At 43.1% G+C, this 14,426-nt stretch overlaps 1 protein-coding gene across 1 annotated transcript in view; it reads left to right on the forward strand.

The window, feature by feature from the left end:
* sez6b (seizure related 6 homolog b) overlaps positions 1–14,426 on the forward strand; it is a 901,253-nt gene that overhangs the window by 334,457 nt on the left and 552,370 nt on the right. The window contains exon 4 of the mRNA XM_070858015.1: positions 7,954–8,087. Coding sequence (XP_070714116.1) covers positions 7,954–8,087 — 134 coding nt within the window. The remainder of the gene's footprint in view (positions 1–7,953; positions 8,088–14,426) is intronic.

Here is a 14,426-nt window from a genome sequence, read left to right on the forward strand (position 1 = left end):
ATGCCATTTGTGCACTGTCACTGTGTGACCTGTCCTCATTTACATTTTCAGAACTTCCATAGCGGGTATTCAGATTTGCCAAGTTGGGCCGGCAGTACTCGATTCACCCTCCGATGCTGCCTTCTCATTCTGCATTCCGTCATTGCTGGCCGCTCCTTCAGCCACATTGCCCCTCCCCTTTGGTACTCTGAGGGTGCACGCAGGGACATACCTACTGAACAAACCAGATTTGGATTCTGACAAATTCAACTGCATATCCCGATGGCTTGTATTCTAAACCCTGGAATATTCTGTAAATTTGTCAAGAGACCTGGTTAATAAAGTAGGATTTGCCTTCAACAAATGTTGGTCGCTTTCAATTTGCCACTGATTGACTACAAAGTTATAATCAGTTTTTCACACAAGTTCTCAATCAATAGGGATATATCATGAATACATTCCGAAAACATGCCTCTTCCCCAACATTTTCAGCACTTAAATAGCAGGAATCTAAATCCAACCTAAATAGCAGACATGCTATTTGGGGAAGTGCAGTTCCATGATGGAATTGGTGGGCCCGTGAACTAAATAACATCCCATTTCTACAAACGACGACGAGGTCCTCCCTGATCCTTTTAGCTTCAAATATAATTTTTTTACATTTGTTTTTATGTTGCCATTTTACCTCAAAGTGACTCACAAAGATGCCAATCTTGCATTTGTGCTCTGGGTCCATTTTATAGCCTTGATTTTGCAAGACCCCAATGTGGCAGAGATGCAGTTTGTGCACCCAACCATGCGTGACCAATTCGCAGGGCGCGCAATTTTTCAACGGGCAATTTAGGGGCCAAAAAGTGCGGTCATGCGACCAGCGTGCGCAGCAATAGTTCAAAGAAAGACTTGCATTGGTATATCACAACCACACGACATCCCAAAGCACTTACCTCCAAGACCAGACCACAGAGGGTACCTCGGGATTTGTCCTGCTCAAGTAAGCCTCTTAAAGATGGTTTCTGCTGGAGGCTAAAAAATATATATTTTTAATTACCACTAGTAAATAAATTAAAAAGTAGTTATTCATTAAAATTCATGTTTTAAAAATGTGTCCACTGTAGAAGGGAGATCAGTAGGACAAGTTGCTTCATTGCATTCACACACACTATCCCAGAACTGTCTTATGGCCTTCCTATAAAAGAGGAGATAATATCTAACATAAAAATTCCTTATTTTAAGATCATTCTTGGTCCCTAAACTCCCATAACTAGAATTTGTAATAAAATGCCACAATCTCTTTCCTTTGAAGGAATCTTTTTTATTTGTTTAAATAAGAATTTTCCCTGAATGTTTAATATGGTCCCGAGTGTTCCAGCAACCTGCTGTTCAGCTTTTCCAAATTGTGACTTATGCAACTTACCAAGCTGTTCAAAAATCCCTTGAAATGCTGTGAAATAACAAGGATGCTGTTCACGTTTAACATTCACCCCCCTGTCACACGTAGTTCATAGAATAATATGGCACATTGGAGCTGTAATGCAGGGTTAATGTGATGTATAAAAGCAGAGACTCTTGACTGGCATGAGATATAATTAAAATGCACGATGAGCTGAATACTTCACTATGCTTCAATTATCTAATACAGGGATGGTGTGAGCCCCCAAACCCTCCACAAAAGGATCACAGGATGAGGGAATGGGAAAATTAGATTAAAAATAAAAAATCAGGCTCGAGTGTACAATTGACAATAGTGTCTAGCGACTTCTTAAAGGAAATGCTCATCAAACTATCTACTAATGGTTTTAGTGTAGAGTTGCGTGTTCTGTTCTGTATTAGGTGACCTTAAGGTAATCAAAATGCTCAATTCATCTTGTACTTTAATTAGATCCAGTAGAGAGTTCCTGCTTTTATGCACAACAGCCATAATATATATTCTGCAATTTATAATTAAAACCGAGCCTTATTTAGCACCTATGACCTGTAATAAACTTCCGTGAGAGAAGGAAAAAGTATGATATTAGGATCCGTAAGCTGCTGTCGCTGTCCTCATAGACACTGTTGCACTGAGATAAGCATAAATCCTTATGATCTGTAACTTGCAAGGATACAGGTGTATGATCCCAGAGGGTCCCTGGTTCCGAATGATTCGAAGTTGACCCGTATTGGTGAAGGTGATTAAACTTTATTCGGCACAAGCAAGACTTAATACATTACAATATTCAAGCAGCAGTTCACAGAGCATAGTTGAGACTTATTACCCCGTTTATGGGTAGAAGTCGTGACTGTGAGTAGGCCCTACCCTACATCTCTTATCTCTCGTCTCTCGGGTGTCCCCTGGATTCTTCCTGAAATCTTCTACACTTTCTGAAATCTTCTGCACTTTGTGACTGGCGAGACCCCCTTACCCGAGATGTCTGTGCTCCTTTAATTCTGCCCTCCTGAGCATCCCTGATTAGAATCGCTCAACCATTGGTGGCCATGCCTTCTGTTGCCTGGGCCCAAAGCTCTGGAACTCCCTGCCTAAACCTCTTAACTCTCGACCTCTCTTTCTTCCTTCAAGATGCTACTTAAAACCTACCTCTTTGACCAAGCTTTTGGTCACATGCGCTAATTTCAACTTATGCAGCTCGATGTCATTTTTATTGCATAATACTCCTGTGAAACGCCTTGGGACGTTTCACTATGTTAAAGGTGCTATATAAATACAAGTTGTTGTTGTACACTCATTCACTATGGAGTCATATCACTGGCTTACATCCAAATTCCCCAAATCCGATCATGAAGATGCCATGTATAGAAGGCACTTCAAGTCGCTGGAGATATATCACCAACGATGTCTCCACAAGATCCTGCAAATTCCCTGGGAGGACAGGCGCACCAACATCAGTGTCCTCATCCAGGCTAACATCCCCAGTATTGAAGCACTGACCACACTTGATCAGCTTCTCTGGGCAGGCCACATAGCTCGCATGCCAGATACGAGACTCCCGAAGCAAATGCTTTATGCGGAGCTCCTTCGTGGCAAATGAGCCAAAGGTGGGCAGCGGAAACGTTACAAGGACACCCTCAAAGCCTCCCTGGTAAAGTGCGACATCACCACTGACACCTGGGAGACCCTGGCCGAAGACCGCCCGAAGTGGAGAAAGTGCATCCGGGAGGGCGTTGAGCTCTTCGAGTCTCAACGCAAAGAGCGTGAAGAGGCCAAGCGCAGGCAGCGGAAGGAGCGCGCGGCAAACCAGCCCCACCGACCCCTTCCCTCGACGAATGTCTGTCCCACCTGTAACAGGGTCTGTGGCTCTCGTATCGGACTGTTCAGCCACCAAAGAACTCTCTTTGGGAATGGAAGCAAGTCTTCCTCGATTTCGAGGGACTGCCTATGATGAAGATGACAATTGGTCACTCAATTTCTGGTCTTACGATCCCCTTACTTCATTTGACCATCAAGACTCATAACTGGGGTAGTTATGGCAACACAAAACCATACTGCAGAGATACTGTGCCCTTGATGATCTTGTGAAAAGGCCTATGTTTTTAGCTCACTGCCGAACTAGTAATTCACCCACAGCTTTTTCCTACTCGACTATAACAATCCTCTTTCTTACCCCAGGCTTTCTGGGTTATGGCTTACACACAGTCTTTAATGATGAGCAAAAGGATTACATGTCTAATATAATTCAGGTTATTATTGCATACAGTTGATGATTACATTTAATTCTTACACACATAATTATCAATAATGGATTTATAATTAAGGTAATAATGATTATATGATAACAAAATAAGTTTCTAAAAACCAACTTATCCATGATAATCTTACACGGGCATTCAGAGCGAATAGGAGACATCATCCAAAAGCACTGCATCGGTTTCCACATGTACGCTGATGACACTCAGCTCTACCTCACCACCACCTCTCTCGACCCCTCCACTGTCTCTAAATTGTCAGACTGCTTGTCCGACATCCAGTACTGAATGAGCAGGAATGTACTCCAACTAAATATTGAGAAGACCAAAGCCATTGTCTTCGATTCTCTGCTCCTCCCCCACCTCTCCTCACCCCCCCTCCCCCCGCCCCACCCTATAAACTCCGCTCCCTAGCCACCAACTCCATCCCACTCACTGACAGCTGTGTGAGGCTGAACCAGACTGTTCACAAGCTTGTTGTCATATTTGACCCCGAGATGAGGTTCAAATCACTAAGACCGCTTATTTCTACCTCCGTAACATCACCTGACTGCACCCCTGCCCCAGGTCACCTGCTGCTGAAACCATCATTCATGCCTTTTTTACCTCTTGACTTGGCTATTCCAATCCTGGCCAGCCTCCCATGTTCAACCTCATTAAACTTTGAGGTCATCCAGAACTCTGCTGCCCATGTCCTAACTCGTTCACCCAACTCGCTGACTTACATTGGTTCCCAATTAAAATTCTTATTCTTGTTTTTGAATCCCTTCATGGCCTCACCCTATCCTATCTCTGTAATCTCCTCCAACCCCCACAATCCTCTGAAATATCTGCCTTCCTCTGAGTGTCACCTGTGGCTCAGTGGGTAGCACTCTTGCCTCTGAGTCAGAAGGTTGTGGGATCAAGTCCTGTTCCAGGGACTTGAGCACAAAAAAAATCTAGGCTGACATTCCAGTACAGTGCTGAGGGAGATGCAGTCTTTCAGATGAGACGTTAAACTGAGGCCCCATCTGCTCTCTCAAGTGGATGTAAAAGATCCCATGGCACTATTTCAAAGAAGAGCAGAGGAGTTATTCCTGGTGTCCTAACCAATATTAATCCCTCAATCAATAAAGCAAAAAATCAGATTATATGGTCATTATCACATTGCTGTTTGTGGGAGCTTGCTGTGTGCAAATTGGCTGCTGCACTTCCTACACTTCAAAAGTACTTCATTGGCTGTAAAGCACTTTGAGACATCTGGTCTTGTTATTTTTCCACTCCAGCTAAATATCTGATAAATCGCATTCATAATGTCATGTTTGAGCCTGTTGCATCTTCTTTCTGGTAACTTTGCACAGCAGCATGAACAAGTCCCTCTGAGTCAGTGCCTCGACATAATTAAAAATAACTATATTTTAGTTATATAAGGTGCGATATAAATGCAAGTCTTTCTTTCTTTCCTCTAATTCTGGCCTCTTGAACATCCCCGATTTTAATCGCTCCACCATTGGCGGCCGTGCCTTCAGCTGCCAAGGGCCTAAGCCCTGCAACATCCTTTCTAAACCTCTCTACCTCTCTCTTCTCCTTTAAGATGCTCTTTAAAATCTACCTCTTTGGCCAAGCTTTTGCTCATCTGCACTAATTTCTCCTTATGTGGCTTGGTGTCAAATTTTGTTTGATAGTGCTCCTGTGAAGCATCTTGGGACGTTTTACTACATTAAAAGTGCTATATAAATATGTTGTTTTTGACACAGAAAAAGTGGAGGGTTTACTTTAAATGTAGGGGACACCTGGGAGATTAGCATCTCCAAAGAAGTTGCGGTGTGAAATTCTCTGGCTTGATATGTTCATCCAGAAAAAGGCCAGCATAAATATTTGAGGTTTGATGGACAGTGGTAGGACAAATTAAGAACATCTTTATTGGAATGGAGAGTCACAAAAGGAAGGCAGTACTGATGTAAGAGGCTTGTACCAACCTAATATCAACAGGAAATGCCCAAGTAGCAAGTACTCTGAGCTTGTCAATACAATGCATTGGGTAGCCCATGAGTGGGAAGTGAGCAGGGTGGTGGTGGGGGGGCGTGGGAGGCGGTCTCTCCTAAACTTGGTTCTCGTGAGTACTCCCAATCTATTTTCAGGGAGTTGAAGTAATTGAACAAATAAGAAATAATTCCCATAACATTCAATTTGACTTGGTAGACAATAGAAACATAACCAACGTCATAAGGTCCAAGCTTCGTAACCACTGCAGCTTCTCGTTTGTGGTGAAGGATGTCATTTGCAGAACTCAGTCAGATTGCTGCTGGTAATCCCTTTTCCAGTCATCGATTAGATTCGCTACATATCAAATTGGAAACATTGAATGACCAAAGTACTTTAAATTTGGTTTAGAAAATTTACAACACCGTTCAGTAACTGTTCCAGTAAGAACTAAGTTTCCGCAAAACTAAAATCTGTACAATCAGTAACTAAGAATATTATAGCGATAGTTCACATCTTATAGGAGTAACAGGTACAATGCTGATTAATGAAAATAAAATTCATATTTGCTCAAACTTGCAATAAGTACATTTTAAGATTCGCTCATCATTCTTAGCAGTCAGTCTACCTTAGCAAAGATTATGCACTTAGGGAAAGAGTCCCTCTGTTATTTGGAGGGAACTAGTAAACACAAATGTAAAGGATGTGTTTATGATTTTTCAATAATGAATGGTGTAAATCTTCCCTGTATTATTGTAGTGCTATGAAACCAATATGACTTGTCAATTCTGAGTAGTAATTTTTCAAAACTGTTCTTCACTATATTTTATGTTCCCAGTGAAGCTGTAGAGCATCTCAATGCAGCAAACCATTTTAGTGTTAGAAAAGAAAGATTAACCTGAAGCCAGAGACATAGTCAAGGAATCGATAATTGGTTTTCAGATCCTCCAGTGAGGCCTACAGAAAGAGAAATGAGGACACACCGAGAAGTATGAACTCTTTTAACCCTAAATTACTGCCAGTCATCTTTTAAAATGCTGACGAGCAATAAATAGATCACTTATTGAAAAGAAAAAAGTTCTAAATTTTGCAATCTCAAATATATTTACCTGGTATTTTATTGTCCAGTTTATGTTGTACAATTGACCATTTAATATATGCTGCCTTTTATCCATTCTATTTGCATTATCTATACTGTTCAATATCCAACTTTTTTGGCAATAAAGTTGTCAACAAAAGGCTTGTTTCCTATCGGAACTTAAAAGCTAAGCAGGGTGTAAGTGGGTGATGCGTTGGGAGAGGCACTGACCTTTTACCTCTGGGCCCTGGATCCAAATCCAGATCTGACTGATGAGGGGAAAGTCTCTTCTGTTGCCCATACATGTCCAAATATGAAATGAGTTGGCGAATCCCGACCCAGCTCCTGATGAGCGTGGGCCAAGAGCACAAAACAGACCCTGGTTTAGGAAATGGGAAAATGTCACAGAGGTAGTAGGAAGGCTCCTGTGAGGCTGAGGTTAAGACAACTTATTGAGAGAAAGTACAGGGAGTTTTATGCTGCACTTAAATGTGCCATATGTGACCTGAGAGCATTTGAGTGTAATGAAGGTTCACTAGACTGATTCCTGTGATGAGAGGATTGTCCTATGAGGAGAGATTGAGAAGACTAGGGCTATATTCCCTTGTCAGAAGAATGCGAGGTGATCAGCCATGATCATATTGAATGGTGGTGCAGGCTCAAAGGGCCGAATGGCCTATTCCTGCACCTATTTTCTATGTTTCTATGTGGGTGACTGCCCTGCTTTTATGCTAAGATTTCTGTGTTTGGACGTGAACTCATATCTTGACATTGTGGAAATGCAGTCTGGTTTTTTTTTGCTGCCTCTTTCAATCACTGAGGAGGTCGAAACGTTAGGCTCCTACTTAGGATGTCCTTTACAATTTTATATGAACATTGCTACTTGGTGAACTTACTGTGAAAGAAAGATGTTCATTATAGATTGCAAGAGATAAAGGCCAAAATGAGGAAACGTTCGGTGCAATCTGATAATGTTTTGGACAGTTTGCAGTCTCCTGTGGGACTTTTCCATGTTTAAGAGTGTAAGGAAATAAGCCAGCACTCCCAAACAAGTGATGTGAAAACTGATTCATTGCAGCCAGAGTCACACTTCGGCAGTTTTGCTGCAGTCAATGGGGACAAAAGATCTTTATTGATCTGCACAGCAAACCCTTTCAAGAAGTCAATTTTGTGCAGAATAGAAAGAGAAATGGGATCAAGGGAGATCTAGACTATGTTTTGCAACTGGTAATTCCTTTGCCTATTTTCTCTTGCAGTTCCTTGCAGTTTAAATTTCACAGACTTTGAGGGTTACGTCGAGTCTCCAGAATATCCCAGTCACCTGTTTTACAGCAACTTAGATTGCATCTATACCGTTACCGTCTACACCGGATATGGAGTGGAACTTCAGGTCAGTGCTTTGAAATCCTGTGCTCGCTCAGCTTATTAAAGCTGGTACCTCCTGTACTTGTAAAGGGAAAAAAAACATAAGTGACTGATCCTAAACTGTTGAAGCGACCGTGTGCATTAACCTTTTTGAACTGTATCCACCAGCTGTTCCTTATTCTGTGAGATGCCTGCCTTTATTCTGTAAATGCAAACCCAAGGGTTAGACAATAATTGATAGCACATTTTCACCTGACGGTGGAAAATTTTTATGAAGTGGCTGCAATAAATGATGAGGAACATAACCAAAGAAGAATTTGAACAGGAGAAAATCACTGCTGACTTTTTTCTGCCTCTTTCTTTGGGTCTGCTACCCCAGGATTTAATAATTTCTCTCCCTAAACTCCCCTTCCAATCAGAAACTCATCAATGTCTTTATCTTGAACTGATATGTGACACGACACACATTAATGGCAATAGGCCCTGTGTTACAAGTTTATGGTCTTGCTTTTGATATTCTCTTGACTACAGTGGTATAGTCACTCCTGTACATGTCCATGTACAGTAGACACCTCAAATCGCTGGAGAAATACCACCAACGATGTCTCTGCAAGATCCTACCAATCCCCTGGGAGGACAGAGGAACCAACGTTAGCCTCCTCCACCAGGCCAACACCCCCAGCATCGAAGCACCGACCACACTTGATCAGCTCCGCTGGGCAGGCCACATAATTCACATGCCAGATACGAGACTCCCAAAGCAAGCGCTCTACTTGGAATTCCTTCACGGCAAACAAGCCAAAGGTGGGCGGAGGAAACGTTACAAGGACATCCTCAAAGCCTCCATGATGAAGTGCAACATCTCCACTGACACCTGGGAGACCTTGGCCAAAGTCCGTGCTAAGTGGAGAAAGTGCATCCGGCAGGGTGCTGAGCACCACGAGTCCCGTCGCCAAGAGCATGCAGAAATCAAGCGCAGGCAGCGGAAAGAGCGCGCAGCAAACCAGTCCCACCCACCCCTTCCCTCAATGACTATCTGTCCTAACTGTGACAGAGTCTGTGTCTCTCGTATTGGACTGTACAGCCATCTAAGAACTCATGTTAAGAGTGGAAGCAAGTCTTCCTCGACTCCGTGGGACTGCCTATGATGATGATGATGATAATAATCACTCCTGGAAACAGTCTGAGCATTTTACATTTTTGTGTGTGCCCGTTTTGCCCAATATCTAATCATATTATAACAGTATCCCCCTGTGATCTGAACTGGCTACCTGCGTCTTTCACACATCACCCACTTCAATTACCTAGAAGGCGGACTGAGCAAACACTTAGTGAGGTGAAACCAGATATGAACCATTAAGCTGCTTTATTTCCCAGCTAATAATTATCCAGAGCAACAGTTGTGATCAGATTCACTTGGTTCAATCAGTATAACTTGTCTTTGTGTAAGAATACAAAATAATAAAGACGCTATGCTTTCCCATATAAGTGGGTTGTCTTGCTTGTCTTAAACAAAATAACTTTGAACTACTCTCCTGCATTTTAACATTTTCACAACTTTTGCTCAGCTTCACAGCCACCCAGTAAAAAAAAATATGTGGCTCCCTGTTCCTCTTTAATTTATCTCCCTCTGTTGACAGTCAAAATGGATTAGTGACTTCCAAACACAAGGAGCATGAGATGTTTATAGAGTGCTGTAACATGCTAGTGTATTGCTTATCATTTACAGACTATGGGAAAATGACATCAGAGCTAGAACATTAATATTTTACCCACCTACCACTGTGGAGATTTTAAAAAATCTGCTGCAAATATAATATGCTTCATAACACAACATTTAAGCTCAACTTTTTAAGTCTTTCTCTGGGGGGGGCGGGGGGAAGAGGTCAAAAAAATCCCAAAACATGATGTGACACATTAGTGATGCATACAGAAAATAACCGATAGAAACATAGAAACATAGAAAATAGGTGCAGGAGCAGGCCATTTGGCTCTTCGAGCCTGCACCACCATTCAATAAGATCATGGCTGATCATTCCCTCAGTACCCCTTTCCTGCTTTCTCTCCATACACCTTGATCACTTTAGCTGCAAGGGCCATATCTAACTCCCTCTTGAATATATCCAATGAACTGGCATCAACAACTCTCTGCGGTAGGAATTCCACAGGTTAACAACTCTGAGTGAAGAAGTTTCTCCTCATCTCAGTCCTAAATGGCCTACCCCTTATCCTAAGACTGTGTCCCCTAGTTCTGGACTTCCCCATCATCGGGATCATTCTTCACGCATCTAACCTGTCCCGTCCCGTCAGAATCTTGTAAGTTTCTATGAGATCCCCTCTCATCCTTCTAAACTTCAGTGTATAAAGGCCCAGTTGATCCAGTCTCCCCTCATATGTCAGTCCCGCCATCCCGGGAATCAGTCTGGTGAACCTTCGCTGCACTCCCTCAATAGCAAGAACGTCCTTCCTCAGATTAGGAGACCAAAACTGAACACAATATTCCAGGTGAGGCCTCACCAAGGCCCTGTACAACAGCAGCAAGACCTCCCTGATCCTATACTCAAATCCCTTAGCTATGAAGGCCAACATACCATTTGCTTTCTTCACTGCCTGCTGTACCTGCATGCCAATTTTCAATGACTGATGAACCATGACACCCAGGTCTCGTTGCACCTCCCCCTTTCCTAATCTGCCACCACTCAGATAATAAAACAATGAATGTCAGGAGTGGGATAATGGGCCCAAATTTGGCCCTCCTGTTTTTTCGGCGCATTCACGTGAGGTGCGCCAACTTCCTACGCTCAAAACGGCGCAGAAAAGATATCCGCGTATTCTCCCCACTCTGTCGACTGTCCTTGTGCTTGGCGCGGTGTGGCAATTCAGTTAAGGGGTGGAGCTAGGACCCTGCGCTCAAAAGAGTGCCAGCAGTTCAACGCATGCGCACTGGAGGTTTTGCGCATGCGCAGTAGCTCCTCTGCAGCGTGGGACCCGATGTCCCGCCCCTATCCCAGATGAGTGGCCTCACGACGTGCGCCGGGCTGCTGCACGTCATGGAGAGAGTCCCGCACATATCCCTAGCCGAGTGGCCTCCCGCACCGGCCGGCCGGCCCGCTGACTTCCCAGTCCGAGGTAGGACTTGAGTTTTATTTTTTATTTATTGACGGTTGTGCTTTGTTTAGTGAGGAGAGCTTTGATGTAGGAGAGTGGGGGAAGAGTTTTGATGCGGGGGGAAGAGAGTGTTTTGATCGGGGCGGGTGGTGGGAAGTCAGCAGTTCTCGGAGGGAGAAGTCCACCAGTCCCTCGGAGTTGACTCCTGCAGCCTCCGTGTTCTGCGAGCCCAGCCTGATGTGTGTTGTGTGTGGCCAGTTCCCTGCGCACTTTTTCCCGCCCGGGCATCCCGTCCACCCATACCTACCCCCAATAGCGTGGCCTCTCGCACCAGCAGGCCCGCTGACTTCCTGGGCCAAGTTAGGAAGGTCGGACTTAAGTTTTATATTTTATTTATTTTAAAAAAAATTATTATTGATGGTTTTTATGCTTCCTGAATGTTGTTGTGAAGGTGTTTAATGCTTTGCAAGTTCCTCTCCGCTTTCCTTCCTCCCCCCCACATCTCTGGCTACCTGCACTGATTTCTTAACTCTCCTCAAAGGTTTTCTGTGTGGTCACAAGTGGCCACATATTCTGGCTTAAGTTAGTTTGGAGCAACTATTAGCTGTCCAAACTGGCTTAAATGGCCAAAACAGCATAGGTGGCTGGTAACGCCCCCTTTAGGAAAAAAAAACTAAAAAAAATCCTAACTAACTCACTTACACTGGCGCAAATTAAATGTGCAGAATGGGAATTTTTAAGACAATCCAAAAAAATCAAATTGCTCCAAAAAAACGGCGCAACTCCTGGGCCAATTTGGGCCCAATGAGGGGGGCTCGACAAGGTGGATGCAGAGAGGATATTTCCACTCATAGGGGAAACTAAAACTAGGGGACATAGTCTTAGAATAAGGGGCCGCCCATTTAAAACTGAGATGAGGAGAAGTTTCTTCTCTCAGAGGGTTATAAATCTATGGAATTCTCTGCCCCGGAGAGCTGTGGAGGCTGGGTCATTGAATATATTTAAGGCAGAGATAGACAGATTTTTGAGCGATAAGGGAGTAAAGGGTTATGGGGAGCGCGCAGGGAAGTGGAGCTGAGCCCATGATCAGATCAGCCATGATCTTATTGAATGGCGGAGCAGGCTCAAGGGGCCAAATGGCCTACTCCTGCTCCTATTTCTTATGTTCTTATGTTAACTATATAGAAGGTGGATGGGTTTTGGGGGATATGTCTACCAGTCACCATGGTCTCTTCGAACTTGTATGAACACCTTTGGCAATCAGGGAGGAATTTCCCAGTTTACTTTCCCTCTAAGTTGGCCTTCAGTTTTTCTCCTGTGAGTTTCTGGCTCTCCCGAGAGATTGTGTGGATGGGGCGGGGAAGATGTGTAAGAGTCACACCAGGACAGTACAGGATAGGCTTGTTCGAACAGCTGGTGCTTTTCTCTCCCAGTATCGGCATCAAGCAATCCTAGGCAGGTGCAGCACATCCTGATCCAGAAAAACTGCCTCTATGCAGGACAGAATGGTTGACGGGAATAGTTTAATGTTTTGCTTCTGAGTTGCCAGTGTTGAACTTTTGTATTTGGCTTCTTTTCGTCGTTGCTATAATAATGATGGAAATGAGATGCTATCTTGGAGTTTCTGCCTGCGCACTTGGGAGATTTGTACCCTCTTGATTAGGCTACATGCCATTCCATTTCACAAATGTTCCAACTTTCACTGCGATAAAAGATGGAAATTAAAAATGAGAAGCTCAATAAAATGATAACCAGAGACTGTGAAAGGTGGAGGGGGGAGTCCACTTCTATTTTATATTCAATAATGGTCTAAAGGAACGGTGTCCATAATACCCTTGGAGAGGTCCATGCCCTCGCTCACTGAAAGACAACATGGATTTAGGGATATAACTTGGAGCTTTGTCAGCAAATGAATCTCCGTGTTTTCAAAGCTGGTAAAAGACAGCCTATGCTGAGGGTTTATCTCTGGGATCTGTAGTCCCTTCTGTAACAGAAATTTGATTCATTTTGGATAACAATCTTTGTATACAATTGTGAAGAAATCAATGTACATTTGTGCTGCTGGCTGAAAGATGCAGGCAAAACAATTACTGGCTTCCCTCAGGGAATTTGGTGGCCATTTTATAATCTTTGATTACCCCAACCAACCCATGAATATGACATTTTTAAGGTTAGATACAATTTTCCACAAAAATATCATTATTCTAATCAGTATTCTGTACCTAAAGCTGAGCCTGTTCAGCAAAAAAGATGTATTAATCTTCCCAGCACACTTTGCGTGCTTAGGGTGAAAACTGAATTTATAATCAACTTCAAGCAAGCATCCAGACTATTGAAGTGCCAAGCGCGAGAAATTGGAAGCATTTACCCTGAGATTAGTAGCAGCTGACTTATTTTTCGAATGATTTATTGTGCAAATAATCTTTAATGAAGTCTGCAGCTCTGCCATTATCGAGGAGTGGGCCTGCTGGAGAGTCCAATAGGGAATTGGACAAAATACTTGAAAGGGAAGAATTTGCAGAATGATAGGGGGGTTGGGGGGAAGGAAACTGGGCGAGTGATACTAATTAGAAAGCTCTTTCAAAGAGCCTGCACTGGCACGATGGGTACAATGGTCTCCTCCAGTGCTGTAAGATTCTGGTAGTAGGGAAAGCCAGTGGGACAATAAAATTGGCATCAGCGAGCTTGCTACCTTTAGACAGTGGACATTTTTCGATTTAATTTTTGCCAGTTAAACCATCAGTAATTAAACGTGACATAGATATTATTTGGTTCCTGTGGACCCTGCTCCCTATACTCTGGAAGGTCTGATACAAAAGCAAAATACTGCAAATGCTGGAAATCTAAAATAGAAACAGAAAATGCTGGACACCCTCATCAGGCCAGGCAGCATCTGTGGAGAGAGAAACTGAGTTCGCGTTTCAGGTCGATGACCTTTTAGCAGAACTGACAAAAGTTAGAGATAGCACTTGCTTAAAACCTGTTATATCTCTAACTTTTTTCGGTTCTGACAAAAGGTCATCGAAATGAAATGTTAACTCTGTTTTGCTCTCCTCAAAATGCAGCCTGACCTGCTGAATATTTCCAGCATTTTCTGTTTTCTTTTTTATCACTGGAAGTTCGACTTTTCAAGAATCTGCTCTTGCATATTGCCTTATCTGCGTATTGGATTAAATATAGTTATGGATGATATCGCACACATTACTGGAATATTACAGACCAGATATGTACAGGCTAAAACAATTAAATATTTATT

The sequence above is a fragment of the Pristiophorus japonicus genome, chromosome 16, assembly GCF_044704955.1.
Source record: "Pristiophorus japonicus isolate sPriJap1 chromosome 16, sPriJap1.hap1, whole genome shotgun sequence".
NCBI lineage: Eukaryota > Metazoa > Chordata > Chondrichthyes > Pristiophoridae > Pristiophorus > Pristiophorus japonicus.